The sequence below is a fragment of the Saccoglossus kowalevskii genome, chromosome 13, assembly GCF_978046115.1.
Source record: "Saccoglossus kowalevskii chromosome 13, keSacKowa6.1, whole genome shotgun sequence".
Lineage (NCBI taxonomy): Eukaryota > Metazoa > Hemichordata > Enteropneusta > Harrimaniidae > Saccoglossus > Saccoglossus kowalevskii.
Genome location: NC_140653.1, coordinates 13849996 through 13869511, shown reverse-complemented (window position 1 = coordinate 13869511; position 19516 = coordinate 13849996). Strand labels below are relative to the sequence as shown.

The 19516-nt window shown below is 34.6% G+C and overlaps 1 protein-coding gene across 2 annotated transcripts; it reads left to right on the top strand.

Moving 5' to 3' along the window:
* The first annotated feature begins 3 nt into the window (after nt 1–3).
* LOC100368022 (dynein intermediate chain 2, ciliary-like) lies at nt 4–15079 on the top strand. Of its 2 annotated transcripts, XM_006813994.3 has the most exons (19): nt 4–149; nt 984–1073; nt 2276–2326; nt 3088–3216; nt 3353–3479; nt 4742–4812; nt 6344–6373; nt 6879–7001; nt 7148–7249; nt 9423–9591; nt 9715–9876; nt 10272–10519; nt 10711–10800; nt 10977–11064; nt 11597–11825; nt 12106–12208; nt 13270–13403; nt 13914–13965; nt 14497–15079. In XM_006813994.3, exons 1-19 carry the CDS (start codon nt 117–119, stop codon nt 14593–14595), a joined length of 2130 nt encoding a protein of 709 aa, XP_006814057.1. In that variant the 5' UTR covers nt 4–116; the 3' UTR covers nt 14596–15079. The 2 variants fall into 2 exon arrangements, with proteins under 2 accessions (XP_006814057.1, XP_085363061.1); XM_085506935.1 differs by lacking the exon at nt 6344–6373 and having other exon boundaries at nt 10–149.
* The last annotated feature ends 4437 nt before the right edge of the window (nt 15080–19516 follow it).

Below are 19516 nucleotides of genomic sequence, written 5' to 3'. Positions count from 1 at the left end.
GCATGCGTAGTATCCTTAACAACAATCTACGCAACGGTGGGTTTCAACTCAACTTCGTTGTAATTTGCTCAAATTTACAATATATATTTCGATTAGGGGCTTTCTTAAATATAGATATGCCGGTTAAGGGTGGAGGAAAAGGAAAACAGGTATGTCATAGCTCATTTATGTATATTTTTTATATACTGAATTTAACTGCTTGTGTGTACTTGTCAACACATCCCGCTCAACGCGCTCAGTCACTAATCCGGTTGTAGCTCAACCTGTAACCTTGGTTGTGTCTGAGATCAATGGAGGAGAAAACACAAACAGTCTGTTGTACGAGTTTGTTTTTACATGTACCAGATATTTTAATGTCTAGTATCAAGATATTAGTTACTCGCGGAATGGATTTTCTCCAGCTCAGTTGAGCTAGTAGTGCTTATGGTGTATCCATCGGGCAATACATTGTGATCATGGCAACGAGCGTTCTACTTCTAAGCTGAGCGAAATTATTTCAATACTTGTACAAAGTCAACTTTGGGTGATTCTAACCTACAGTGAATAAAGTACGTTTTCATGTAAATTAAACCCAATGTCTTTGTAAATTGTTACTATTTTGTTTGTGCTTGAGTAAAGAATGTTTACAAACATAATATAATATTGTACCAACAGGGGTCTGACGATTTACTTATGTGGTTGGTTGCTGAAGCAACTGGAGTTTTCAGAGCGTGGATGATTAAATGCAATGATTTATGCTAACATTACCAAACTGTTTCAATTATATGATTTCCATTATTTTGAGCAAGGATAAGGACTTAGTAATTCTGCTCCATAGACGTCCATGTATTGAGCACACCAACCAACTGCACAAATAAATCATTAGACCTCTGTGATTATACCCATACATAGCAAGTTTATAAATATGCTCCATTTCAAAACATTTTCAAAATATAAATATTGTATATTTCAAGAGTAAATTTGTCATTACTTTATATTTTCAGGCTCCAGTCGGCGGAGGAGCTGCAAGTATTTCAAAAAGAGGTCGTCCAAGTCGAGTTAGTGTTGCACCAGGAAGAGTACCTTTTATCAGGGTATGTATTTTAGATTGTGTCTTACTGCAATATAACTAGTAAATAATTTTCAATTTTGCTGTATATTTTAGTAAAATATTTGAATTTTCCTGATTTTAGGATTTTATGATGGCCTTTGTGGAGAAAACATTTTGCAAAAGTCTGTCATAATATTGCAATCAGATCTTTGACATGCATACGAAAATGGGAATTAATTAATTAAAATAAGAGTTTTTTTTACTTTTATTCGGTTTCTGCAAGCTCCTTGTGTGTTTGTGTATAACTACTGTATGGCCCAGTTTGGCCAGAATTGCTGGTATCACTGGGGATAACTGAAGAAAGTGAGGGAGAGCTTTTGTTACAAGTGGCTGATTGTAGAATATCAATGTGATATACTAGAAGCATGATGATCCATTGAGTAAATATAATGAATCTGCAAATCTCTCAGATAAGAATGTAAATAATAACAGACTGAGTAAAAGCTTAGAATGTCTCAGGGAAAGAAATATTTTATTTAGGCTTACCACTAATAAAATGTTTAGAAACACAAAAATGTTATTCAAAATTCATCAGAGAACAAAGTAACTCACTTCATAATGATTTAAAAAACCATGTAATATCTTTCCATGGAGACATAAATCAAAGCAATATATTAATTACAAAATGTCAGCATTTTCTCCAATTTCTACTCCTCAACGACTCATCGACAATTAATGCTGTCTACAAAATTCATTATTTTGCTTATCAGGAGGTGACTGAGGTAAAGGAGGTTTTTGATTTCTTCTTGAAGGCATTCATACTTGCACAAATACGCATGTTTTTTTTATCTAGCTGTCATCTAAAGCATATTGATCGCATGATGATGATTTGCAATCATGATCTGCATAATCTTTCATTGCTGATAACTTTTTTGCATCTGTCTCTGTCATGTTAACTCACAAGGAAAAAAGTTACTCGAAACTTATACAAATTCTTTTTCGTACATTGCAACATGGCTATGTCAGTACTACCGGTATTTTAATTAGCTGCGTTTATATGCGTAGAATTCTACTTATTTATATACTTTGGGCTGTGGTTCTTATGCATGTTTTTTTGCATTTCAAATGAAAGTGGGTAAACATAATGTGATGTAACATTCTGTTAGGGTTCTTCCTAAGAGCTACAAAATCTTTCTAGCACACAAGATTGCTATCATGATTGACTAATATATTTCTTCTATTTAGGATGATGATGATATGACAGAAACTGGTGATGGGCAGGATGATTGGATGCAGGTAAGGATAGTATTGTAAAAGTGTTGTGGTTCTCTGCTCACTATTGTTATTTCACATTTTTACAGCAAATCTTTTCTCATTTAGATTACTGTTGCTAGTGTTGACGATGTGATCTGGTCTGTATACTGTTTTCTGTTCATTTCATATTCTTTTTGACTTGCTAAATGATGAATAATGACGAGACTCTTGATATTTCATCTGAGGTGAAGTATTGAAAGAACATTTTCTGCCAACAGTTTGTTTGTCAGTGTTTTGAGAGGAACAGCTTGGGGTTTAAATAATGCGTGTGGAACTCCATGGAAAAGTGAATACCTTTATAGTCATGATTGTGATTGTTGTAAAAGTGATGTGGTTCCCCGGTTACTATTAGGAATACCATGACGGATAATTCAGATTATGATTGTGTCATTTTGTCCTCTATGCATAGTAGTTGACAAAATCAGCATTAGAATCGTTCTTGAATTAGTGAAATTCAAACTTGCCTAATATGATAATATATCACATTTTTCTTTTTTGTCTTCTAATGGAATATCAATGTCTTGTGAGTACCATTGTGCAGAATATTGAGCTCTTTGTGGTATGGTGGTGAAGTGCCCCTCCTTGGATTTCACTTTATGATCTGTTTTCATACACAATGAATATTCTTTGTTTGTTGTCCTTTTTTTCAATGCATGAGTGGAACCCCCCTCTTCATTATCATAGAGTGGCCAATATATAGGTTTTATCTTTTTCATTGAGAATGTTGTTCTTGTTCACATCAGCCAAAGACGTTGGTCAAGCCAGATGATCAACTGGAATTATCTGAGCAAGAGCTGAAAGAAGAATTCACAAGAATCTTAACAGCAAACAATCCACATGCCCCTCAAAATATTGTCAGGTTCAGTTTCAAGGTAAGGAAATCTTTAGTTTGTTTTACTTGATTGTACTGCAGTGCTAGAACTTTTATAATTTATGCATTAAATGATGATAACAGCCAAACTTGTTTTGTTTGGTGATATGCTACATTACATCATTCTAATTGTACAGGAAAGAAGTTACAAGCAGACCTCCAGTGTAGATCAGTTAGCTATTCATTTTGCCTTAGATGGGAATATGTTACATAAAGACTCTGATGAAGCCAGGAGACAACTGCAGAAATTAGGCCTAGGTGAAGGTGGGTTCTATTTATACTTCTATTATCACCAAGCCTACCTCTGACTGACTATAATCCCACTCCATTAATTAATTCCCACAGTTATTTATAAAACACTGATAATATATTACCAATGACTTATATTTGTTATCCAATTTATAGTACCTTGTATAATTTCATTTTATGCTAATGCTAATATGGCTAGTAGGATTGTCATGCTATAGTCAACATATAGATTTGAGGAATTTAAGAATATGGAATTTGAAGGGGACTTTGGAAGAAATAGAATTGCTGAAACTTTATTCTGTTTGTAGCCAAATTTGGAAATTAGAATCTGTACTCACACTAAGAACAGCAGTATCATTAGTGAGGCCAATAGCAAAATTAATATGTTATCGATAAAAGTTGTTCGAGGTGAACATGAATGATACTAACATACTACTAGTACTCACAATATCAGTTTACTTCACTTCTGTAGCGCCACTGAATTAACAAGTTCTAAAGTAAGAAACTGACTTTTGATGTTATTAATCATGTTAATTTAAGACAAGCATAATTATAAATCCAACTAAGTTATATTTTTCTATCTTGATTAATAATAATTGTCACAAACAACGATGAAGACCTTTATTTCCGATCACGAAGTGGTAGGTGTTATTTCAAAACATACAGCCTGCATGGTTTATGACACAACTTATTTGTATATACACTGCTGTCTATCAGAGAATGCATGGTCCCAACTTGATATCTGATTTTCTAGTTTGAGTGACAGTCATACAAGCATGGTTTCAATATGAATGAACCCGTTTTATACAAATAATTATACACTGACTTGCATTGACAGTGCTAGTTTGTTCATTGCATGTACATGTAGCACTTTATTACCATCCAGATAGACCACATTATGAAAGTAGCATGTTTGAAACAAGAGATAACATGCTTTAGTTATTTATGCATTCAGAATATTTGTTCCTATTGTGCCCATAAATAATAGTAGTAAGTCCTGTGAAACCCACCACTAGAGGGCGTATTTTCTTGTGTGTCAGAGACCATTTTTTCTGTAAGACATCGTTTCCAGTAGACAATTTCTTTGCATTGTATTATGCATGTATTGTCAGTAATTGATATACTTCTGTCCCTTCTCATGAAATTAAAACACTAGATAAGAAGTCTGATTTTTTGTAGCAGTCGGTTGGTTAGTTATGCACTGAAATCCTGTATTATCCTTAGTTTTTTTAAATACAATTACTGACTATGCATTGTGTGTTCTGGTATATTATTAGCTGTAAGTGAACACACTATCAGTGAAATGGGTGAAGAAAAGAAGGAAGACGATGAAGAGGGAAAATATGAGGTAAACACACTTAAGTCCACTTTCTGTAACATATACAATGTAGTTAAGTACTAATGTATTTAATAAATAATATTTATTTGTGAATATATCATTTTTGTTCTGATGTTGTTTCTTGTATTTTATCTCTCTGGCTTCTTATAAAATTGTGTATATTTATTGTTACTTATAAATAACTTCACTGAAATTTAGAAATTGTCCAAGATTAAGGGTAATTGGATTTTGTGTATTTTTCACTTGACTCAGTTGTTTGATATTTTCATTTGCATATGTATTAATGAAGTTTGAATTCACTTATTTTACGTAAAAGATTTAGATAAAGTTGTCAAAGAGATAATTTCAGCATGTTTGATTAACCATTTTGTGACTATACATAAATATTCAGTTGTACTTGTTGATTTGTGTCACACATTCACATACACATCAATGTAATTCATTCTATTCAATATTTCAATGCTCACTCACCTCCCCCATCATTCTGCATAAATGAAGGGGGCAGAGGATGAAATAGATGAATTTGAATCGGTCTTTGAGGAGGAAGAGGAGGTGGGTCCATGGATCTGGTATCTGCTGAATTATTTCAGCATGAAATATTCAAAATATGACAATCTTTTTTTTTTCCTGTGGCTTGAGTAGATTGTATTGCCAATAAGACTTCAGCAGGAGACATATGTGGAATAGATGCATTACAGAATCTTGAGTTGCTTGAAGCACATCCACCATTGTTGTAGCGTGATGTGATTGTTATGATTTTCCATATGATATACATACAATGTAATGTGTGTAAAAATACATTGTTTGAAAATTTGAACACGCACTGCACAAAGACTATGGCGCTTTAATCCAGGTTGAAAGTTCTGTTGTGAATTAGAAACTTCAAATATAAAAACCATCATATTGTGGATAGCAACACAAGAACTCTAAATTCATCTATTGGACGTTAAGTTTTATTTGATTTGTTTAGTTTATATTTTTGCATTAATACACATAATTTCTTGAACTTACTGGCAATGCAAAGTACACTCTGCACACAGTGATGTGTGACCTACTTTTACCCCCTCCAATACCTTGTATGAATTTCAAATTGTACCTTTTAGATTTCAGTTGTCAGCATGAAGTTTTTTTTTTGGATTGCCAAAATTCTGACACAAGTGGTTTGATTCCTCTCATTATATTCTGTCAAATCAGTAACAGTCCTTGTCAAGGAAGTTCAGTGTTTTTTATGAATATACATCTTTTCATTGTGCAACTCTGTCCTTAGTCTCTGTACTACATTGTGCATGTCTGTCCTCAGTTTTTATACTCCATTGTGTGTGTCTACCATTACTTCTTACAATATTGCTGCCAACTAATTCTGCCTAATCTAATATGTAATCATTCTGTTTTATGGTCTGAAAGCCTGACACTTAATTTGTCAGCTTATTAATATGAACTAGTACTTCAGCGTTTTAGTTAACATCAGTGTATATTTAAATATCTTACATATTTCTATATTTCTGCTTGTTTTGCTACATTTTCTATTTCACAACTATAGATTATAAAGTCCCCAGTTCCAACTCCAGAGGTGAGAGTGAAATTGATTCTACATGCACTATAGATAGGTGTGTTGGGAATAGTAACACTAACATGTATCAAACCCCAGATACATGAATTCCCGAACGCCACACACACTATATGCAATTGTGTGATTGTTTTACTGCACTGCCTCCACCCATGACACAAGGTTTACGTGAACACAATATCATTGGATATGTGAAATTTAAACCACTGTTATTACCGGTACCTAACTCTTATACTGTGCTTGCTTACTAACATATCAGTGCACTTCCCTTGCTTCAGTTTAATGTATCTGTTTCCTGTCTGGCATACATGTACATGTCATTCCAAAGTGTAGCTGCTATATGTGAGTTTTGATGTCCACACTCGTATGCACATTTTTTAGGTTCAGTGCCTTGCACTCCAGAGTAGCACTCGCTTCTATGGTACTAGTAGTTCACTTGACAACTACCGAATCTGTAAGGCATTTTGAGTTAAATATCTTTCTGCATTTTGCTTGTCTGCAAATCTAGGAGGAAGGGGAGAAACGTGAAGATGATACTACAACACCAGCACCAGCAAAGGGAACTCAGAAATTGACAAACCAGTTCAATTACAGTGAAAGAGCATCACAGACTTATAATAATCCTTATAGGGTGAGTCTCAACATTTAGTGTCTTCACACATACAAGAACATTGTTTATTCATTAACCATATCATGTCTAAAGGAAGGCTAAACTCTGCAGGTGTATCCTCATGAAAAAAAAACCAAAAATACATGAATTATTTCCAATTATTTCAGGAACGTGGTACAGCCACAGAACCACCACCAAGAGCCACTTTTTCATCCAATGCCACACAGTGGGAAATCTACGATGCTTATTGCGAGGACCTTGAAAGACAGGTAGGAGTTGTACAGGATATTGTTTCATCTTCTCATTTAAGTGATATTTCATCTTTTTAATTAGCGGTGTTTGTTGAAATCCAATAACTTGTTCCAAAAGTGGAAGTTGTTTATTCCTGTTCAAAATTAAATTTTCACATGATTATAAAATACAATTTATGTTTTATCTATAGAAAAAGTTTTATACATTTTCTCATTGTAGCTATCCATTATGTTTTCAGATTTCATCAACTGTCTGAAATCTTCTTCAATCACAACTAAAACAACTTGAATTCAGTTAGACAATATCTTTTATAAATGTCTATTTATAAACACCCAATTGTATCTACAATATTTTTTAGCTTTTTTCCATTCATCTGTCATGCTACTCTCTTTTTGTAGCTTTCACCAAATTATTATCTAATTTGATACGATGCTCATCAACTTTAGTGTGTGTACCTCATTGGTGTTAATTGTATCATGGTACTTAATATACTTTTCTTGTTATTTTCTTTCCCCTCCTCTTTCGGTGTGTGACTATTTTCACTGGTCAAGGAAGCGTTGAAGGTTGCTGTTGTTCATTTATTCATTAATAAATTTTATTTTCATTATGCTTTTATAGTTTTCAACATTCATATGCCTTTTAATTTATATAGCTTGTTTTCTTGCTTTAGAGTATGTACAAGTTGCCATAATATCTTTGTGGTTTGTTGCAAACTCTTCAGTAACCTTTCCGCTTTCTATTCCTGTTTGAAATTATTATATAGTAGTTATTTCACAAAAGTTTCTCCACAGAAACTGTTCTTTCTACTCACATCCAAAAACAAAATTGAATAAGGTATTTGCTTCATAGGCAGTCGCATGGCGATTTCTCCACACTCTATAGTAGTATAAAAAAATGTGTGTGACAGTATAGCATGCCTTGTTTCTCTGGCCATTGAAATAAATACAGCAAATATTGTAAATAAAGTCTGCCCTTTTAAGTAGTTGGTGATAGGTGATGTGGGTGAACTGTTTTGCAGGATATCATAAAAGTGTCATGCACATCTGTTCCCCATTTACTGATGTTTGAAGAATACAGTCTTAGATTTTAGTAACTGCCTGTTTTCATACCAAACTTTTATATAAAAAATAGTCACTGATTACTGTGATTTTCCTGTTTTATTCTCTTTTTTTTCCTCAAATTTGCATGCACTGTATGTCGGCGTTGCTCTATGGATTACTCCTGAATACAGGCTGAGGTTGGATTATTATCTATTTACCTTAATGTGTGCTGCATCCACATTCATAATAACTGCATTCACATTATTTTAAAATCACTTTTATAATTTCACTAACAATGTTATAAAAATACAGCTTTTTCTTAACAGCTTGTATGCACTATATATTGCACCTCACCACGAATTTTGATGTTCACAGATGTTTAATGTTTATCATAATGTCGTTATTTACTACTACTGCTATTATTAACAATTCTAATATTTGGGAAAATGTGATTACCGGGTACATTTCACTTTCTTAATTTATATGTTAAATATGTGTAAGTTTACCATGTAGGTCTAATTGCCTGGTTATTAAAAGCAGGGTGTGTGACAATAATCACAGTGATATAGCTTCCCGGTGGTGGCTGTGGCAATTTTTTTTTTTGAAATATTTTGTAGAAAATTGTACTAATTCAGTCTGGGCTAATGTAATTATTCATACTTCGGTACAATTCATATTACTCAAACCAGCACACCTTCTAACCTTTTGGGTATGTTTGGTAAATAATCCTGGTTTCAGGCTGGGCTGTCTAGGGTTGTTCTGAAAATGAAAATTTGCATTTTGCCATGCATTTACATGTAGCACATGGCTGCTCAGAGCAATGCTGTATGAAATAGCAATACTAATTTTTAAATAAGAAGGCACTATATTATATAGTAGGCTTTGGGAGCTGCAATTCCATGTTCAGATAATTTGGTGACAATTTTTTCTATTAAATGTCACATTTTTATTTGTGTTTTTCTCCACCTTTTTTTTTTTTTTTTTTTACATGTATCACTTTATGCTTATCTTGTGTCCTCCACATTATATAGTTTCTTCACATTGCCCTCTTGCAGTCTGTTTCCTTTTGCAATAGTTGCACATCCAGCAAATACATGCTGTTTTTTTTTTAATGCCTATGCTGACTGAATTCATTGTACTACTGTTACAGGAGAAATCTAAGGAAAAGAAACAAGCTATGCTGAAGAAAGATGAGGAAAAATCCAAGAAAAAGTTAACAGCAGTTGAAACTCAGGGAGACGACATCTCAAGAATTTCTAGAGCTGCTAAAATAATGGAAAGAATGGTTAATCAGAATACGTATGATGACATTGCTCAGGGTAAGATACTACTGCTCCAATGTACTTATACTTCGTGATTAGTAGTGTAAACAACACATTTGTAAAACATGAAGTTCATTACTTTCTTATCATTCATCATTGACATTCTTATTCTTGCTGCAGATTTCAAATACTGGGAAGATGTCTCAGATGACTTTAGAGAGCAGGAGGGTACATTGCTGCCTCTCTGGAAATTTTCTTATGAGAAAGCTAAAAGGTTGGCTATCACGGCACTGTGTTGGAACCCTAGATACAAAGATCTGTTTGCAGTAGGACATGGATCATGTAAGTATACTGACACTCATCCAGTTCAACTAATCAGTAGCTACTCTCTTTAAATAGTTGTTCAGACTTTGTCTGTATATGCGTATGTTTGTGAATCCAATGTAATTCCCCGGGAATGCTTTGGTACAAATAGATCCCAATGGTTGACGGCAATCAAATCTTAGTAATAATATACAATACATATAATACTAATATATGTCAGTCACTGCTATTTTATGATTTCAAATATTTTGTATAAATATTCACCAGCTTGACTTTGATTGACATTGACATTATGACACAACAATTGGTATAAGCATATCCACTTGCTTTTTCATTCAATGTTCAATCCAGGTTGATTTCATCAGTTTTCTGACATATCTGGTTTGATTCTTTACATTTTCTTTCACTTGTAGATGACTTTATGAAGCAAACTCAGGGTATGCTATGTTTCTACACTATGAAAAACCCATCATTTCCAGAGTATATTTTCCCAGTGGACAGTGGTATAATGTGTTTAGACATGCACCCAGAACACCCGTATCTTGCTGCTGTTGGTTTCTATGATGGCTCTGTGGGTGTCTTCAATGTGGTGGAAAAAAATATTAAACCACTTTACAGGAGCACAGCAAAGACCGGTAAACATACAGACCCAGTGTGGCAGGTTAGTTGATACATAGTATATCCTTTACATGTGACGATCTAGCTAGGTAATGCTATGCTATATCAAGGGTGTATCTCTAGCTTACTAGTCAACATGACCCTTCTATATTTATTAACTTTCAAAATAATGTTAAAGTTGGTACCAAAGAAACCTCTACATGTATCTCAAAAATCGTATTGTTTATTCTACAGGTGGCATGGCAAAAAGATGATTTAGATAACAACCTTAATTTCTTCTCTGTTTCTTCTGATGGCAGAGTGGTATCCTGGACTTTAGTCAAGGTATGTATTATTATTTTCCATTTTCATTGATTTATGCAAATGAGCTGTCAAAATGAAATGTAGATTACGATATATTAGATTCCTGCTGAAGAGTTCTTTACAATCTTATTTACTTTGATCTGCAACTTGGTGCTTGTAAATTAAAAATTCTAATTAATACTGTTATTGTTTTACAGAATGAATTAATCTACACTGATATTATTACATTAAAATTGGATGGCACTCCTGATGAAGGTCCAGATGGCACACAAATTGTTACATTAGGTAAAGTATATACATTTCATGTGCACTTTTGAATACAAACAAAGATATATTCTATGTAAAAAAAGTCTGGATTATTGAATCTGTAGAATCTGCCTATTTCTGGCTAGTATCAACAACAATACAGTCGTCTCCATAACTTTCATTGTACATTTCACAGGGTTTTATACTGCCACAAAATTATCATGTCTTAAACATGCAAAGAAATACTTGCCTTATGCATTTGTATTCTATTGGTGACATTGTTTTTAATTGTGTATGTGGGTAGTACATCTGGTACATACATCCCAGAAATTGGTGATCTATCCACTCAAGCATCTTGACATCCCCCAAAAAAGAATGTAAATTTAACCAAAATTTTTACCTCAGACATTTTCGACTATGATAGCAGATATTACCGTGACCAGTAACTGCAGGAAGTGATGTACACAGACATAATGTACGACTCGGATGGGCTTAATAACAATAATATATCATATATTTGCATTGAAAGCTAATGTAAGACAACTGTATTAATAAGTTTTTTTTTTTTTAGGCTGTGGAACATGTTTTGATTTCCACAAACAGACAGACTATTTATTCTTAGTTGGTACGGAAGAAGGAAAGATCCATAAATGTTCCAAGGCTTATTCTAGTCAATTCTTAGACACCTATGATGCACATCACATGGCTGTTTATAAAGTGCAATGGAATAACTTCCACCCTAAGATATTTATTTCGTGCAGCGCGGACTGGAGTGTTAAAATCTGGGATAGCATGTACACGTAAGTGAATAGTGTAATAACTTTGCATTTATTGCAATCTCTGCTGTTTGTCCTGTTACAGGTTATATGGCAAATTTAAAGAAAAATTTCTGCTTGAATGATGTCAATGTTCTACAGTTAAAAAAGTTTATGACTAGTTTGACAGTGGAGCAGAATTGTAATTGTTTTTCATATTGTGTTCAGTAGTTATTATACTGTAATATCCTGTCTATATTTTTTATGTGTGGCTAGTTATGTATGTTATGTATGTGTTCATTGATGTATTACTTTTATTTTATAGGAAAGGACCAATGTTCACATTTGACTTGGGTAGTTCTGTTGGTGACGTAGCTTGGGCACCCTATTCGTCAACTGTATTTGCTGCAGTAACGGCTGATGGCAAGGTCAGTATAAACTGTCTATTTTTAATCTACCAGACAAATTGCAGTAGGTTATTTTGTCCATACTTACATAAAAAAAATGAAGATAGAAATGGTGACAGGAAATATTTACTACTAGGCTTACAAGTTTGATGGATAATTGATTTAAACATTGCATCTAAACAGTGCTTTATTTGTTATATAACTGCACTAGTTGTGTTCACGTTACACGAAGTACGGGCTAAGATTTAAGCTGATTTAGGCTTATCTAGCATATTTGCATTTCGGCTAGACCCAATTGCATCCACGCACAGGGAGGGCCAGTCGTTAGCACGGGCTAAGGGGTGCCATTAGTCGGTGACCTTTGGTAAGCCGCTATTTACGAACGAAAAATGGATGACACGCGCGAGGTTCTATTTCTGCTGCTGGCATGTTTCGTTCTAATTTTGAAGCGACGTGCACAGGAACGCGAGAGAAGACGGACCCAACTTATTTGGATGCACATAAACAGTATACAACGGGCGTAACAGAATACAGAGTTTTATTAATGCATGTCGTAGACAGCGAACCAAATATATTTTGTCTACGATTGGAGCTGCTGTAAGCTCTACTACAGTGACCCGATTAGTGTGGAAGCGAGCGCAGAGTCATGACTGGTGAAATAGTGTCGTTATACGAACATGGAACAATTTTCACACCCAAAGATCGTTGCAGAGGGCGCTTAGCCCTGGGCTAAGCGTTCGCGCATACTTCGTTAGCCCGTGCTAAGGTCTAGACCGCGTCTTAAATTCGGATCAGATTTAACCCATACTTAGCATTCCTTAGTCCGTGCTAAGCGTTCACGCACGTTTTCTTAGCACGGGCTAAAGAATTTGACCTCTTAGCCCGTGCTAAGGAGCTGTGCGTGAACGCAACTACTGTCTCATTATTCACTTACCATGCACATGCTAAAAAAATAATCAGCTCTACTTGTTTCTATGAACAATGCTTCCGTCTTTTGACATAAGGTTTACATTTATAACAACGAAATAACAACTATACTGCTGGACTTGCTGTCATACAAAGAAAATGTTTTCCCTTTTCAGGTGTTTGTGTATGACCTAAATGTGAATAAGTATGAGCCAATCTGTGAGCAAGCTGTTGTGCAAAAGAAGAAGACTAAACTAACACACATTGCATTCAACCCATCACAGCCTACTATTATTGTTGGTGATGATAGGTAAGAATTATATTCTTATGCTGGATCTTACTTTTTCCTTGAAATTTTGCATGTTTTTCTATAGTTTTAAACCATTGCTTGCAGATCAAAGTTTGCAACAAAAAAACTGTGTTTACCGGTAAGTTGAAAAAGGTGAAAAAAAGTTGACTTTGGTGTTAATGTTTTTTAATACTATCACGTGACACCAAACCCATCAAGTTGATTTTTTTTTATTATCTAGATTTGAAAAAAAATCCAACTTTCTCCTCCCATAGAAGCCTGCTTATGATTTCAAATACCAATAATTTATTCATTTTCCAATAAATTGTACTTCCGGGCAATATAAAGATAGTGACTTAAAAATAGTTTGTGATTTTACACAATAAACCAATGAACATTGTCAAGTGATTCATGACCAACTTTTTCAAAATTTTCTAACCTTATATTAATCACACTTTTTTTTTCATTGTCCTCTACCCCTAAGAAATATACATTTAATGTTGTTAATGTGTTGATTATTTGATTTTACAGAGGTCATATTACAAGTCTGAAGCTGTCCCCAAATCTTAGAAAGATGCCCAAGGTAAGAATACTTTAGTTATTCCCAGTTTATGCAGCATCATGAAGATAAAATAAATTGAGAAATTTATTCATGTGAAATTGCTATGTTAACTGATTCTCTGAGTTTGCTTTCTGTTTTTAAAGGGTGGTGCTTCTATTGGTGATTACATCAAGGGTAATGACATATGAAATAAACCTGCTTTTTCATTCTCTGCCCTGAATTGACATTTATTTGAAATACAGCGTTGATGCATGCAGCTTTCCACCCTCATAACTGTCTATGTACCCTCAAGGTTGTTTGGATTTGCTTTGTGATTTTCTCCATCCATCCATCCAATGTTAATTGAATCCCCTGATGTTCAACAAATCAATCATTGTTCATTACTCCAATTAAATATATTGCAGGGGATATTAGTAGGCTGCAATTGTTGTGTACCAGTGAAAGCAAAAACAGCTTCTTTCTGTTAGAGTGCCTGTGTATTGTACAAATGTATGATTTAATTTAGCTCCCAGTGTTTAATGATGTTTTTTTCACCCCATCTTCTTATTGTAGGAAAAGAAGGGGATGGAGACTCAAAAGGGTCCCGAAGTGGAGATTGCCAAGATGGATAAACTGTTGGCTTTAGTCAGAGAACCACCACAGAATAAGTAAAAAAACAAAGTATCATAAAATAGAAATTCCATCCAACACATATCTATAAAGAATACGAGCAGACCAAACATTGTAAATTTAGATATGTTATTGACCGTCCAAGTTATCTGTATTTAGGCACCCTACCATTGAACTTGATACATACATTATAATATCAAATATACAGTCAACATCACCCCTACTTTGTAGATTTACCATAATATTTTGTACATTTTTTTTTTCTGTTCTGAAATTGTTCCTACTTTTCTACTGTTATTCTAGGGACTTTTATTGTTTTCCATTCACCATGTTCTAATACAACGTTCAAACATTTGTATATGTGTGTATATATTAAATAATTTACTTTCCTTCTTTGTCAATAAAGAAAATCAAATGGCGCTCTAAGTTATAACTGTTTGTTTTGCATTTATTGCAATAGTATTATGACAAAGAATTGCTGAATTATTGATCTTTTCAATAAAAATACATTATTTCAAATACATAACTATGAGTTTTCATTTCATTGCATTGAGATATGTGGTTTCAATTGGAAGGGGTGATCTTGCTCTGTTATATGCAAGAAAAACATGCTTCACAGAAGCACATTTCCCACTTTTTTGTCATCCATCACTGTTGATGCACCAGGAAGATGAAGTGGGGTGAATATGTTCTGATTTTGGGATGTGAATTTCTTACAATGTCTGATTGTGAGTGTGCAAATCAAAGTGAAAATGTTTTCCTATGAACACTTCCATACCTCTGTTGTCATAATTGGCAATAAACCACTACTTGTCCAAGTATTTGGTACTACTCAATCAGCCATTTTGAGGATAATGTTGTGTTCAGCCAAACTGCTCTATGGTAAAGATATATGGGCATTTTAAAAGTAAGTCACATGACAAACGTTCAATTTTGTGTCATAAAATACCCACAACTCTTTAGGATAGAATACACTAACCTCAAAATGTCCAAATAAAAAAAACACTCTATAATACTCTATAGACTATTAACCTCAGTTGTTCTCCAGTATGTGCAACTGACAAAGCAAATCTGGTACCCCTTTAAGTAGAGTTCTCTGTTTAGGAAATATCTATGGTTGAGTTTTCAAGTATTGTTTTAACAGATAGTGAAGACCCATGCTGTTTAATATTGATTGATGATGCTGCTAATGCATTTTCAGAATCTGGTTACAAAACAAAGACCTCAGTCAGTACTTATCTTTCAAGAGTCGACATAATTTTCAACAGAGGCACTCTGTATTTTAGTGTTATAATTACTTTTTTTCATGTCAGCTGATATACTGATTAATTTTATTGTAATTCTTTTGTAGTATTAATTGGGAATGGCATATTTCTATCAATAATGCATCAATAGTTTAGTACAAGCAGAAAGCGTATTTCGGTACTTGTACAACAAAAATACGCTGATACAGGTGTATCTTCGGCTTTATCTTTGTGATAAAGAAAATAATTTAAAGTCAGGTTACTTTTCAATTTGATTTCGATTTTATCATGTACATTCTTTTCTGAAAAATAATTTAATTGGACTTTGACGGCCTATGATGTCACAGTTACTATCTGATTACTTTTTCTATTTTTATGTTTTGCCTGTTTGACTCTTATCTGCGATACTGTACTGTGTGATCAATTATTGAATCAACCATGACGTATAGCAATCGTGAAATTATGACGACAATTGCGGGATATTTCAATATTTGGTCGAATGCCTTGAACTTTGCTTTATGCCATTGTTATGTACAATCCGGATAAATCGTATTATTGAATTAATGACAAATGGTCGAAATTGTGCGTTTTCATTTGATTGGACGAGATTTAAACTCGTACCGGTAATACTCCCTTCCATAGTACGCCCTCTATGAGCGACGAGCAAGGATGGGTGGGGCACAGCGACAGAGTTACCTGGTCCCATGCGAACACATGTGGCAGGAATGTCGACCCGCTCAATACAACAATAAAACTGTCCACTCTACCTGGTTTCTATAACCGGTGCCGAACCGTTGCCAATTAAAATGTCGTAAAATATCCATGCTGCTACTAGATTCGAATGCTTCTTATCACACAGCATTTGAAAATGAGGGCGCTCTTTAGACAGCCCTCCAAGGAATACACTTCGCAGATGCAATATGTATACGTGATCCCCCTTCGTTGGAAAGCGAGCAGTTATAATAATATCAAGAGCTCTTGATATATAATAAATTTGAATAGTTAATAAGTATATTTAGTAAATACTTTATTTTGATGAAACATATAGTCCCTGAGATCAGAGAATCATTACAATACACATTTATGGGCAACAACTGTCTGAAGTTTTCTAATCAGACAGCCTGCAGAATATAACCGTAATCAGCGTAATATAGACATCACGTTTAACGACATACATTATAATGATTGATGTGTTTGTCAAAGAATGAATACACAAGTTGTCTATTTGAGTCATTTGTTTCTTTAAACGTTTCTCAGCAGCGGGCAAATAAATTCCAACTGGACACAATTCATGGTGAATACTTTAACTACTACCTGTCTTTGGCGCATCAGATACTACCACGACAAATCCAACAGTTCACAACAGATGCCAAGTATCGGTTTGATTTCTGGTCAAGATAGGTATAAATATATCGGTAATATTAATTGGTATACTTATGGGTCCGTATATGATCAATATACAATGAAACTGTTACCTTACATGTGCTTTTTATTGGAGATGCTCTTCTAATAGAGCAAATAGGGTAACTGTTTTAATTGGAATAAACAGTGATGACAGAACTAGTATTTTGGTATAAATATGGGTTTAGATTTTACCACTATCCAGGTATAAAAATGGTCACATTTTCGAGCGCCCAGGGGCACCTCTCAGTGGCGGATCTAGGGGGGTGTTCTTGGGGTCCCCCCCCCCCGTTGAAAAATTTATTCAATTTGTTTTTGTATAATATAAAAAAATCATTAATCTAGTCTGGCGATTTTAAAGTTTGGACCCCCCCGTAAAAAAACTGTATCCACCCCTGCCTCTTTACCCAGCTTCGTATCAACTCCCCCATGGTCTCAGTGTATGTATCTGTAAATTCCTGGTAGCTTATACTCACAGTAGCGTGCTTCATTTTATTTCAAAATACACACCAGATAGCCATTATACCGTGCAGGACTGGTATTTGTAAATACTGCTATGTACTTTGTACAGTGGCGGACCCAGCAAAATTTATTTGGGGGGGGGGAAGCTTAGCTTAACATTACGGAGCGAAAATCGCAGAGAAGCTATGCGTAATCCATATGATATGAATCGTCATGCGTTTTTTTTTTTGGGGGGGGGCTCTGGATCCGCCACTGACTTTGTATCTTCTCTTGTTAAATACGGTTGGTTCTTGTCGTTAACAAAATCCTTGTCATTATTTAACGAAATCCACAGATTCGTGTACACGCACAACTGTGGACAGAAAGTCATATATATATATTTAGAACGATCGCTCTTTATTGGAGCAGAACGGTCATGGACTAGTGGACTATGGCTCTGACTACAGGGTTATCGTCACAGTTACAAAAGAACCGATCTAAATACACATAGCAGAATGAAACACTGAAAACACCACCTATACGCACAGGTTAATCCGAGGCCCATGCCCATTATTTTGTGGTATATTTGCTGCCAAAACAACTAAGGTTTTATTACTCGATAATTCACATTCACCCTGACATAGGAAAATTAAATCGTAAAAAAACAAGCCAATTAACAACAAAACAAAAACAATGTTGTTCACATTTTCGAAAACCACGTTTTGGATTATTTTCTCATAAAAACAAAAGCATAAAAAACGAACAGATTATGCGTGAAAGTGTCACTTGAATGTGTGGTAAATTTAAGGATTTTTGTTTCGAACGTAGATGGCAGTATATTACTTCTAATGCATTGGGTTATGAAGATACGTGTATGGGCATGGGCTGCAACCACACTTTCATGGAAATATACTGCTATTTTACACACGACATGTCTGGCTGTGTTTTCATGGGTGTGCGTAAAAGTAAACATATATCCTGTTTTTTTTGTTTTTTTATGACGGCCGCGTGACTGGACAACACTGTATACGACAACACTATGTACAATTCGCTCATCACTCAGGCAATGAGGTGTGACAATATTGAATTTTCAAAGGTCATAAGTTTATTAAGCTCTCTCAGGTGTTCGATAATACTAAAAGTTTACATATTTACACGTATTGAATGGTTGCTATACGCTTCAAGTACTAAAATTCTATGAAGTTAGCACATCACAATTAATGAATACCACCATGACATATTTGGACAGCTAAATAAAATGCTACGACTTTATTTTACCCCATCCCACGTAGATTCCGATTTACAATATATTTTTCATTCCAAATCAGTTTGTGCGTCATTTTGCGTAATCAAACTTAAAATTGAATAATATTTGTTCATTCCTATACACCCCCCTATGTGCTAGTTGCGGAGGACATTAAATAAGTTTTATTAACAAGCTTTATAAAATTTAACAACATGAAATAAACCAAATCCACAGGGACTAGGCAGTGGAGGGTAACCCGTTGCCGGGCAGTTGACACGGTTGGTATAGACAATTTCATACAATAAAACACGGAGCTACGGGTATAATGAACAGCATATTATCTGGGTATGATACTTCGAGGGCAGACTCCAAGCTATGTATTCCAGTGTGGCTGTTTAGCGACGGCAATGATTGACGAATCTCTTCCATTTTTAGTAGTGTATTCTCAAATCTCAAACATATCCAATAACTTAGCCTGAGTACAACTACTCACAGTCCCTTTATAGAGAGAATGTGATATACTAACAAAGCACCGTCGTTAGTACTTTTGTCCCTCGTTCCCATGAGTGTATTCAAGATAATATGGATCGTGGTTTCGGAGTGAGCTTCACATTCCTTAGATTACTTTATG

Excerpts from the sequence above, each read along its gene's own strand:
- LOC100368022 (XM_006813994.3), top strand. The coding sequence starts at position 117 with ATGCCGGTTAAGGGTGGAGGAAAAGGAAAACAG. Across the intron at positions 3,217-3,352 it reads TTGTCAGGTTCAGTTTCAAG|GAAAGAAGTTACAAGCAGAC; the intron begins GTAAGGAAATCT and ends CTAATTGTACAG. Across the intron at positions 7,002-7,147 it reads CTTATAATAATCCTTATAGG|GAACGTGGTACAGCCACAGA; the intron begins GTGAGTCTCAAC and ends CAATTATTTCAG.